At 41.6% G+C, this 11146-nt stretch overlaps 1 protein-coding gene across 1 annotated transcript; it reads left to right on the forward strand.

Moving 5' to 3' along the window:
* Positions 1 to 9372: 9372 nt before the first annotated feature.
* LOC139385570 (pregnancy zone protein-like) lies at positions 9373 to 10216 on the forward strand. Its single transcript, XM_071130744.1, has 3 exons — positions 9373 to 9489; positions 9731 to 9799; positions 10017 to 10216. The coding sequence occupies exons 1-3, from the start codon at positions 9427 to 9429 to the stop codon at positions 10137 to 10139; spliced, it is 255 nt and encodes an 84-aa protein (XP_070986845.1). The 5' UTR covers positions 9373 to 9426; the 3' UTR covers positions 10140 to 10216.
* Positions 10217 to 11146: the final 930 nt, after the last annotated feature.

Genomic DNA, 11146 nt, shown 5'->3' on the forward strand with positions numbered 1-11146 from the left:
CACTTATAATTCACTGTATCACAATTCCAGTGGGTCAGAAGTTTACATACACTAAGTTGACTGTGTCTTTAAACAGCTTGGAAAAATTCCAGAAAATGATGTCATGGTTTTAGAAGCTTCTGATAGGCTAATTGACATAATTTGAGTCAATTGGAGGTGTACCTGTGGATGTATTTCAAGGCCTACCTTCAAACTCAGTGCCTCTTTGCTTGACATGGGAAAATTAAAAGAAATCAGCCAAGACCTCCACAATATTTGTAGACCTCCACAAGGCTGGTTCATTCTTGGGAGCAATTTCCAAATGCCTGAAGGTACCACATTCATCTGTACAAAACAATAGTACGCAAGTATAAACACCATGGGACCACGCAGCCGTCATACCACTCAGGAAAGAGACTCGTTCTGTCTCCTAGAGATGAACGTACTTTGGTGCGAAAAGTGCAAATCAATCCCAGAACAACAGCAAAGGCCCTTGTGAAGATGCTGGAGGAAACAGGTACAGAAGTATCTATATCTACAGTCAAACGAGTCCTATATCGACATAACCTGAAAGGCCGCTCAGCAAGGAAGAAGCAACTGCTCCAAAACCGCTATAAAAAAAAAGCCAGAATACGGTTTGAAACTGCATATGGGGACAAAGATCGTACTTTTTTTTCCTCTGGTCTGATAAAACAAAAATAGAACTGTTTGGCCATAATGACCATCGTTATGTTTGAAGGAAAAAGGGGGAGGCTTGCGAGCCAAATAATACCATCCCAACCATCCCAACCATGAAGCACTGGGGTGGCAGCATCATGGTCACAAAATAGATGGCATCATGAGGCAGGAAAATTATGTGGATATATTGAAACAACATCTCAAGACATCAGTCAGGAAATTAAAGCTTGGTCGCAAATGGCTCTTCCAAATGGACAATGACCCCAAGCATACTTCCAAAGTTGCGGCAAAATGGCTTAAGGGCAACAAAGTCAAGGTATTGGAGTGGCCATCACAAGGCCCTGACCTCAATCATATAGAAAATGTGTGGGCAGAACTGAAAAAGCGTGTGCGAGCAAGGAGACCTACAAACCTGACTCAATAACACCAGCTCTGTCAAGACGAATGGGCCAAAATTCACCCAATTTATTGTGGGAAGCTTGTGGAAGGCTACCCGAAACGTTTGACCCAAGTTAAACAACTTAAAGACAATGCTGCCAAATACTAATTGAGTGTATGTCAAATTCTGACCCAATGGAAATGTGATGAAAGAAATAAAAGCTGAAATAAATCATTCTCTCTACTATTATTCTGACATTTCACATTCTTTAAAATAAAGTGGTGATCCTAAATGACCTAAGACAGGGAATTTTTACTTGGATTAAATGTCAGGAATTGTGAAAAACTGAGTTTAAATGTATTTGGCTCAGGTTTATGTAAACTTCCGACTTCAACTGTATATCATTAATTCTCATCCCCATATGCCATTATTTAATAATCATAGTCTCCTCTTGGGTGGCTAGACAACATATTTTCCAGCTTGCAGTGAGAAGGGAATGCATACTCTCTCTGACATTGTGGACACTTGTAGCTTAATTGCGTTTCCAGAATTGAAAAAGCAATGCGATCTGCCTGGTTCTTCATTTTTCTTTTATACACTGCTTCGTTCTACCCTAAGTGCTTATGTAGTACCTTGGGTTCAGATATAGTATCTCATCCAATCAAAAACATAATGACAGCAAGGGTAAGTCTCCAAATTATATTTTTACTCAAACCGACTTATCAGCAACTACCTATCTATTAAAACTGGAACAAAGATATTACCAGCAGTAGATATTAACTGGAGTACTGTATGGTCTAACGTTTCATTCTCATCAAGAAACCCTAATCACCAAAAGACCAACTACATTTTTGCCAACATGAGTTATGCAAACCCCAAAGATGGATTTGGTTTGTCAGCAAAATCGGACAACATTAACATATGGACAACAACACTTCACAGCTTAAAATCACTTATTTGATATATGTACTCAAATAAGCAGGTCTTGTGGGTGGGAAGGGGATGGGGGATACATTTGTATCTGTGGAATGTCTGTTGATTTTTGTGCTTCTGTCCTTTCAACGGAAAAATTTGATTAAAAAAATATTCAAATGAGCATAAATCAGCATATAATAACCCACCAACAACAATAGCAACTATTGAACCATTCAAGCTAGAGAAACCAACTTTCACAAGTTAAGGATATCCAATCAATCAATCAGTTCTCCCATCTATCTACTTTAAAAAAAACTATAACCAGTCATTACCACTGCTGCTGCAGGGGCTGTCACTACTATCACTTATTTCACAACCATAAATACTTTAAGACAATCAAGCAAGCAAGCACACCACATTTTCTTCAGCAAATGCACTTTTCTAGATATTATTATTTTTCCTTCTGTTGGAACCTCTAGTGCAAAAAAAACAAGAGCTGCTGAGATCAAAACCATTATAAAATGTGCTGACTGACTGTCTCCAGGTTGCTTGAAAAAAGGTTTTGATACTACTTATATGTTTCACACTACAAACACATTTGCATGAATCCCAATGCATTTCAATGACCATCAACTTTAATGGGAAAATGTTCTTCCCCCATTTAAACTAGAAATGCCATTCAAACTTTAAAACGTGCAGACCGGCCTGGAATAGGTTGCTTTTACAGCTTTTTGATAACATTTATACTTTTTAAACTATAACCTTTTTTTATACTTGCAAAAAAGCTCCAGACTTCAATGGGAAATATTTATCGCTAACACAACGTGCCTCTGTACGCCTATGTAGATGTTCCATAAAAAAATCTGCCGTTTCCAGCTACAATAGTCATTTTCAACATTAACAATGTCAACACTGTATTTCTGATCAATTTCATGTTATTTTAATTGTCAAAAAAATTGCTTTTTTTTTCAAAAACAATAACATTTCTAAGTGACCCCAAACTTTTGAACGGTAGTGTAGGTTTTTACTACCATTCATACTTTATAAACGATAAAGCTTGTTTTATCCCCATTCATTTTGATGGTGGAATGTAGGCTTCAACATAATTCTTTGGGGATTTTTTTTTCTTTTTTTCGACACTCAGTGAAGTTTAATCTCACACATTGTAAATAAATAAAATAAAAAACAGATATTTTTATTTCCCTTTTGACCCACGTTCAAAAGTGTCACACAAGCAAGAGACGTCATGCTCGAGAGGAGGCGTTCTTGCATATTTTCAGTATTTTCTCATTAATACCTGCTTTCTGTTTTGTATGATGTAAGAATGTAAATTGTAGATCTGTATTTGAATTTGATTTTAAAAAAATAAAAAAAAAACATTTGGATTCTCGAAGGAGAGGGGCGTTCCTCCAGATGCAGGAATGCCCACATGCAGGAATGCCCCGAATTACGGGCTGCATTTGCACACCATTAGGGATAAAATATCCTGAAATAGTTTGGTTGTCATTCTGACTATCCCATTGGTCGGGTTGGCTGTGCGGTTCCGAACTATTGTTAAGGGAGTGACACAAGAGGGTGCATTTTGAGTATACACAGCATCGTCTGTGCAACTTTCCTGACCATCTGGACGAGGGAAGGGAGCATTTCGAAGTGTGGAGGAAGGAAGACAGGCTGTGTACCACAGCTACAGCTATTGTAACTTATTTTTTTACTTATTTTGTTCATAATGTTGCTGCTACTGTCTCTTATGACCGAAAATAACTTCTGGACATCAGAACTGCGATTACTCACCACGAACTGGCAGAATCCTTTTTTTCCTTTAACGAGCCCGACATGAAGGACATACTGCTTTCCCAGGAACAGGCCCAGATCCCCGTCATTTGCGTGAAAAGAAGGTTGGAGAAAAAGGGTCCGGAGAGCAGGTTTCCTTCTGAGAATTTTTAGGCGATCAAATAAACCTCCACTGCCTTCCATTCTGCTAGCCAAACGTGCAATCTTTGGAAAATAATTGATGACCAACGCGGAAGATTAAACTACCAACGAGACATTCAAAACTGTACTATCTCATGCTTCACAAAGTCGTGGCTGAACGGCGACATTATTAACATAAAGCTGGCTGGTTATATGCTGTATCAGCAAAATAGAACAGCGGTATCTGGTAAGACAAGAGGCGGCGGACTATGTATTTTTGTAAATAACAGCTGGTGCACGATATCTAAGGAAGTCTCGAGCTATTGCTCACCTGAGGTAGAGTATCTCATGATAAGCTGTAGACCACACTATCTACCTAGAGAGTTTATCTGTATTTTTCGTAGCTGCCTACATACCACCACAAACTGAGACTGGCACTAAGACCGCACTCGATGAGCTGTATTCCGCCATAAGCAAACAGGAAAATGCTCACCCAGAGGCAGCGCTCCTAGTGGCCGGGGACTTTAATGCCGGGAAAATTAAATCGGTCTCACCAAATTTCTATCAGCATGTTAAATGTGCAACCAGAGGGCGGGAAAAAAACTCTGGACCACCTTTACTCCACACACAGAGACACATACATAGCTCTTCCTCGCCCTCCATTTGGCAAATCTGACCATAATTCTATCCTCCTGATTAAAGCAGGAAGCATCGATGACTCGATCAATAAAAAAAGTGGTCGGATGAAGCAGATGCTAAGCTACAGGACTGTTTTCCTAGCCCAGACTGGAATACGTTCTGGGATTCCTCCGATGGCATTGAGGAGTACACCACATCAGTCATTGGCTTCATCAATAAGTGCATCGATGACATCGTCCCCACAATGACCATACATACCCCAACCAGAAGCCATGGATTACAGGCAACATCCACACTGAGCTAAAGGCTAGAGCTGCCGCTTTCAAGGAGCGAGACTCTAACCCGGAAGCTTATAAGAAATCCCGCTATGCCCTCCAATGAACCATCAAACAGGCAAAGCATCAATACAGGGCTAAGATCGAATCGTACTACACCGGCTCTGACCCTCATCGGATGTGGCGGGGCTTGCAAACCATTACAGACTACAAAGAGAAGCGCAGCTGAGAGCTGCCCAGTGACACGAGCCTACCAGGCGAGCTAAACAACTTCTATGCTCGTTTCAAGGCAAATAGCAGTGAAACATGCATGAGAGCACCAGCTGTTCCGGAAGACTGTGTGATCACGCTCTCCGCAGCCGATGTGAGTAAGACCTTTTAAACAAGTCAACATTCACAAGCCTGCAGGGCCAGATGGATTACCAGGACATGTACTGCGAGCATGCTCTGACCAACTGGCAGTGTCTTCACTGACATTTTCAACCTCTCTCTGTCCGAGTCTGTAATACCAACATGTTTTAAGCAGACCACCATAGTGCCTTTGCCCAAGAACACGAAAGTAACCTGTCTAAATAACTACCGACCCGTATCACTCACGTCTGTAGCCATGAAGTGCTTTGAAAAGCTGGTCATGGCTCACATCAACACCATCATCCCAGAAACCCTAGACCCACTCCAATTTGCACACCGCCCTATCAAATCCACAGATGATGCAATCTCTATTGCACTCCACATTGCCCTTTCCCACCTGGACAAAAGGAACACCTATGTGAGAATACTATTCATTGACTACAGCTCAGCGTTCAACACCATAGTGACTTCAAAGCTCATCAATAAGCTAAGGACCCTGGGACTAAACACCTCTCTCTGCAACTGGATCCTGGACTTCCTGACGAGACACCCCAGGTGGTAAGGGTAGGTAGCAACACATCCACTACGCTGCTCCTCAACACAGGGGCCCCTCGGGTGCATGCTCAGTCCCCTCCTGTACTCCCTGTTCACTCATGACTGCACTGCAGTTTGCTGTCCTGCACGGTTTGTCGATGACACAACAGTGGTAGGCCTGATCAACGACGAGACAGCCTATAGGGAGGAAGCTAACATGGTCCAATGCACACCAAGACAGTCGTGAAGAGGGCACGACAACATATTCCCCCTCAGGAGACTGAAAAGATTTGGCATGGGTCCTCAGATCCTCAAAAGGTTTTACAGCTCCACCATCGAGAACATCCTGACTGGTTGCATCACTGCCTGGTACGGCAACTGCTCTGCCTCTGACCGCAAGGCACTACAGAGGGTAGTGCGTACGGCCCAGTACATCACTGGGGCAAAGCTCCCTGTCATCCAGGACCTCTATACCGGGGCGGCAGGTAGTCTAGTAGTTAGATCATTGGGCCAGTAACCGAAAGGTTGCTAGATCGAATTCTCGAGCTGACAAGGTAAAAATCTGTCGTTCTGCCCCTGAACAAGGCAGTTAAACCACTGTTCCTAGGCTGTGATTGGAAATAAGAATTTGTTCTTAACTGACTTGCCTAGTTAAATAAAAAAATACCAGGCGGTGTCAGAGGAAGAAAAGACCCCAGACTCCGCATGGCAAAGCGGTACCGGAGCGCCAAGTCTAGGTCCAAAAGGCTTCTAAACAGCTTCTACCCCCAAGCCATAAGACTCCTGAACTGAAATGGCTACCCAGGCTATTTGCATTGTCCCCGCCCCCCATTTTTGCACCGCTGCTACTCTCTCTTGTCATCTATGCATAGTCACTTTAATAATTCTACCTACATGTACATAGTACCTCGACTAACCGATGCCCCCGCACATTGACTCTGTATCGCTACCCCCCTGTATATAGTCTCGCTATTGTTATTTTACTGCTGCTCTTTAATTACTTGTTACTTTTGTTTCTTATTGGTTTTTTTAACTGCATTGTTGGTTAGGGGCTCCTAAGTAAGCATTTCACTGTAAGGTTTGGTGCTGTTGTATTTGGTGCATGTGACAGAACATTTTAATTTACTTGCTTATTTTTGGTATTCTGATGAGGTATGACAGTTGAACTAAGCTCATGAGGCATTTATACAGATGTAGGATCTTAATTTGAGTCAGTTTGCTACAGCATCCACTATGAAATAACACATGGAGTCATGTAGTAGCCAAAAAAGTGTTAAACAAATCAAAATATACTTGAGATTCTTCAAAGTAGCCACCCTTTGCCTTGATGTCAGATTTACACACTCTTGGCATTCTCTCAACCAGCTTCATGAGGTAGTCACCTGGAATGCATTTCAATTAACAGGTGTGCCTTGTCAATTTGTGGAATTTCTTTCCTTAATGCATTTGAGCCAATCATTTGTGTTGTGACAAAGTAGGGGTGGTATACTGAAGATAGCCCTATTGGTAAAAGACTAGGTCCATATAATGGCAAGTCAGCTCAAGTAAGCGAAGACAAACGACAGTCTGTCATTACTTTAAGACATGAAGGTCAGTCAATTCGGAAAATGAAGAGACTTTCAAAGTTCTTGACAAGTGCAGTCACAAAAAACATCAAGCACTATGATGAAACTGTCTCTCATGAGGACCGCCACAGGAAAGGAAGACTCAAAGTTACCTCTGCTGCAGAGGATAAGTTCATTAGAGTTAACTGCCTCAGAAATTGCAACCCAAATAAATGCTTCAGATTTCAAGTAACAGAAGCGTCTCAATATCAACTGTTCAGAGGTGAATCAGGCCTTCGTGGTCAAATTGCTGCAAAGGAACCACTACTAAAGGACACCAATAATAAGAGACGTGCTTGGGCCAAGAAAAATGAGCAATGGAAATTAGACCGGTGAAAATCTATCCTTTTGGTCTGATGAGACCAAATTTTAGATTTTTGGTTCCAACCGCTGAGTCTTTGTGAGACGCAGAGTAGGTGAAGGGATGATCTCTGCATATGTGGTTCCCACCGTGAAGCATGGAGGAGGAGGTGTGGGGATGCTTTGCAGGTGACACTGTCTGGGATTTATGTAGAATTCATGGCACACACTGGCATGGTTACCACAGCATTCTGCACCGATATGCCATCCCATCTGGTTTGCACTTAGTGGGACGATCATTTTGTTTTTCAACAGGACAACCGGACACTTCCAGGCTGTATAAGGGCTATTTGACCAAGAAGGAGAGTGATTGAGTGCTGCATCAGATGACCTGGCCTCTACAATCACCCAACCTCAACCCAATTGAGATGTTTTTGGATGAGTTGGACCGCAGAGTGAAGGAAAGGCAGCCAACAAGTGCTCAGCATATGTAGGAACTCCTTCAAGTAGTTGGAAAAGCATTCCAGGTGAAGCTGGTTGAGAAAATGCTAATATTGTGCAAAGCTGTCTTCAAGACAAAGGGCGGCTACTTTAAAAAATCTCAAATATATGAAGAAAATAGTAAAAAAATAAAGGAGAAACCTTTGAATGAGTAGGTGTCCAAAGATTTGACTGGTACTGTGCATGCATACACTTAATTTATTTGTATTGCTAACATTATTCAGTGCTCATACTCATCATTGTGCAGGTCAGGCTCCAGTCATTAGCCCTTTGCTGCCTCTACATGCAGTCCTGAGTGTCTGGTTTGTGTTCAGTAGGGCACACTGCACAAAAACTAACATTTCAACCCTAGAGTGTCAGCATTAATGAAAATGCCTGTGTACTGTACATTGAAATGTGGATGTTGAATTCATGCATCTCAATGGTATTGTCTCTGTTTTCTTTTCAGATCGCCATGCACTACAATATTCCCCCTCCTGATTTCTCTGCTTTTAACATCTCAACAGAGACGCTGGGGAAATGCAACGGCACCAAGAAATCTCTGATTGTGTCTGTGGATGTAAGGTACGGTGGTATTCCTTTTAACCTTGAAATAGCACCTGACTGATTCTGGTAGGACAAGTGAACAAAGTGACTGAACCACCAGTGTGTAGATGTCAATATCTTTAAAGCTGCTATATGTAACTTTTTGGGCAACCCAAACAAATTCACATAGAAATGTGAGTTATAGATCTGTCACTCATTGACAGCAAGTCTAAGAAGCGGTAGATCTGTTTTTATGTGTGCTATTTTTATGCTTCCCATTCTTACAATTAGTTTTTACATCTTTTACTTTCAGTTTTGTACACCAGCTTCAAACAGCAGAAAATACAATATTTGTTTTTATTGAAGATATATTTCAGAGGTTTAGATGGTACAATGATTCTCGACACCATAGAGCCCCACAATGGAGGTGTCATAATACCCAGAAAACCTAGCGGTCAAGCAGGGAAATGGTTCAGGTCGTTTTTTTAATCATTTATTTTAGAAACACTTAAACACATTTTTGGGGGATAAATACAGGCAAATATATATTGATAAGTCACCTTGTCCTAGAAAGATTTACACAGTTATCAAAATATCACGCCAGGTAGAAAACGATTGGAACATTTCCCTGTTTGACCTCTAGGTTTTATGGGTATTATGACTCATACTGTGGTACTCCTTGTTTTGTCACATAAACATAAATTAGGCAAACTAGTAGAATTGTAGCAACCAGGAAATGGCGAGATTTCTGCAACTTTTTAAGGTAATACAGTATGTTACCTTCATCTGACCTGGTTTGACTGACAGATACAACGGTCGGCGAGAGGAGACCAACATGGTGATCATCAATGTCAAGCTTCTCTCTGGCTTCGTCCTGGACAAGTCCTCCCTCAGGCCTGTGAGTCAATAAGAGAGCCTTAGTTGAGGGGAACGCATATACAGTTTAATCAGGGCCAGGAGTTTTACCAGGTTGGTGAACACTCCTGGCCCTAAGTATAATCCCCTCCAGGATTAGTTATTGTATATTAATGATAATGGCGTCTGTTCTAATTGTAAGTATTGTAAATGCCAGTGGTTGTCCTTTGGACTAATCAGCTCTACTGTCTATGACAATGTTAACCTGTGTTCGGTTCTTCCAGTTGAAAAATGACCCCACTGTCAAACGAGTTGACCTGGAGGAAGGACATGTCATCATCTACCTAGATGGGGTAGGAACATGAATAATGAGTGTTGCGTCTAAACAGGCTGCTGTCTTTATCGGTCACATTAACCTGGTTGGATGTGGTCTCATTTGCATCCACACACTGGATTTAACTTGAACAGTAACATCAAAGTAAGACCGTAGTGGATGATTTATACAGGAACACTATATGAATCAATAACATTGAACTGCAGTGTCAAATGTATTATTTCCTTTTCTCCCAGCTTATTCAGAAGGAAACTAAGACGTACAGCCTGGCCATAGAGGAGGTTGTGCCTGTGAGGAATCTGAAACCAGCTGTGGTGAAAGTGTATGACTACTACCAGACAAGTAAGAATTCCATTTAACACCGACAGTAAAAACGTGTTCTCATGCACCGAAAACATTGTTCCCCATAGTCTATATTAGTCCTTTGAAACAGCGCACCATGAATTGAAAATAACAACATATACAGCAGTTGTTTGGATGTTGCATTTTTTTGTCTATTAATGGAGACTACACGTTTCTATTAACCAGTTTCCAAACCACCCATTTCTCTCTGAAATATTTGATATTTGGTGGCACTGGCATACCTGTCTGGGTTACATACAGTACAGTGGGGAGAACAAGTATTTGATACACTGCCGATTTTGCAGGTTTTCCTACTTACAAAGCATTTGGAGATCTGTAATCTTTATCATAGGTACACTTCAACTGTGAGAGACGGAATCTAAAACAAAATTCCAGAAAATCACATTGTATGATTTTTAAGTAATTAATTTGCATTTTATTGCATGACATAAGTATTTGATCACCTACCAACCAGTAAGAATTCCGGCTCTCACAGACCTGTTAGTTTTTCTTTAAGAAGCCCTCCTGTTCTCCACTCATTACCTGTATTAACTGCACCTGTTTGAACTCGTTACCTGTATAAAAGACACCTGTCCACACACTCAATCAAACAGACTCCAACCTCTCCACAATGGCCAAGACCAGAGAGCTGTGTAAGGACATCAGAGATAAAATTGTAGACCTGCACAAGGCTGTGATGGGCTACAGGACAATAGGAAAGCAGCTTGGTGAGAAGGCAACTTTTGGCGCAATTATTAGAAAATGGAAGAAGTTCAAGATGACTGTCAATCACCCTCAGTCTGGGGCTCCATGCAAGATCTCACCTCGTGGGGCATCAATGATCATGAGGAAGGTGAGGGATCAGCCCAGAACTACACGGCAGGACCTGGTCAATGACCTGAAGAGAGCTGGGACCACAGTCTCAAAGAAAACCATTAGTAACACACTACGCCGTCATGGATTAAAATCCTGCAGCGCACGCAAGGTCCCCCTGCTCAAGCCAGCGCATGTCCAGGCCCATCTG

This window comes from Oncorhynchus clarkii, chromosome 27, assembly GCF_045791955.1.
Source record: "Oncorhynchus clarkii lewisi isolate Uvic-CL-2024 chromosome 27, UVic_Ocla_1.0, whole genome shotgun sequence".
NCBI classification, from domain to species: domain Eukaryota; kingdom Metazoa; phylum Chordata; class Actinopteri; order Salmoniformes; family Salmonidae; genus Oncorhynchus; species Oncorhynchus clarkii.

Excerpts from the sequence above, each read along its gene's own strand:
- LOC139385570 (XM_071130744.1), top strand. The coding sequence starts at position 9,427 with ATGGTGATCATCAATGTCAAGCTTCTCTCTGGCTTCGTCCTGGACAAG. Across the intron at positions 9,490-9,730 it reads ACAAGTCCTCCCTCAGGCCT|TTGAAAAATGACCCCACTGT; the intron begins GTGAGTCAATAA and ends CGGTTCTTCCAG. Across the intron at positions 9,800-10,016 it reads TCATCATCTACCTAGATGGG|CTTATTCAGAAGGAAACTAA; the intron begins GTAGGAACATGA and ends CTTTTCTCCCAG.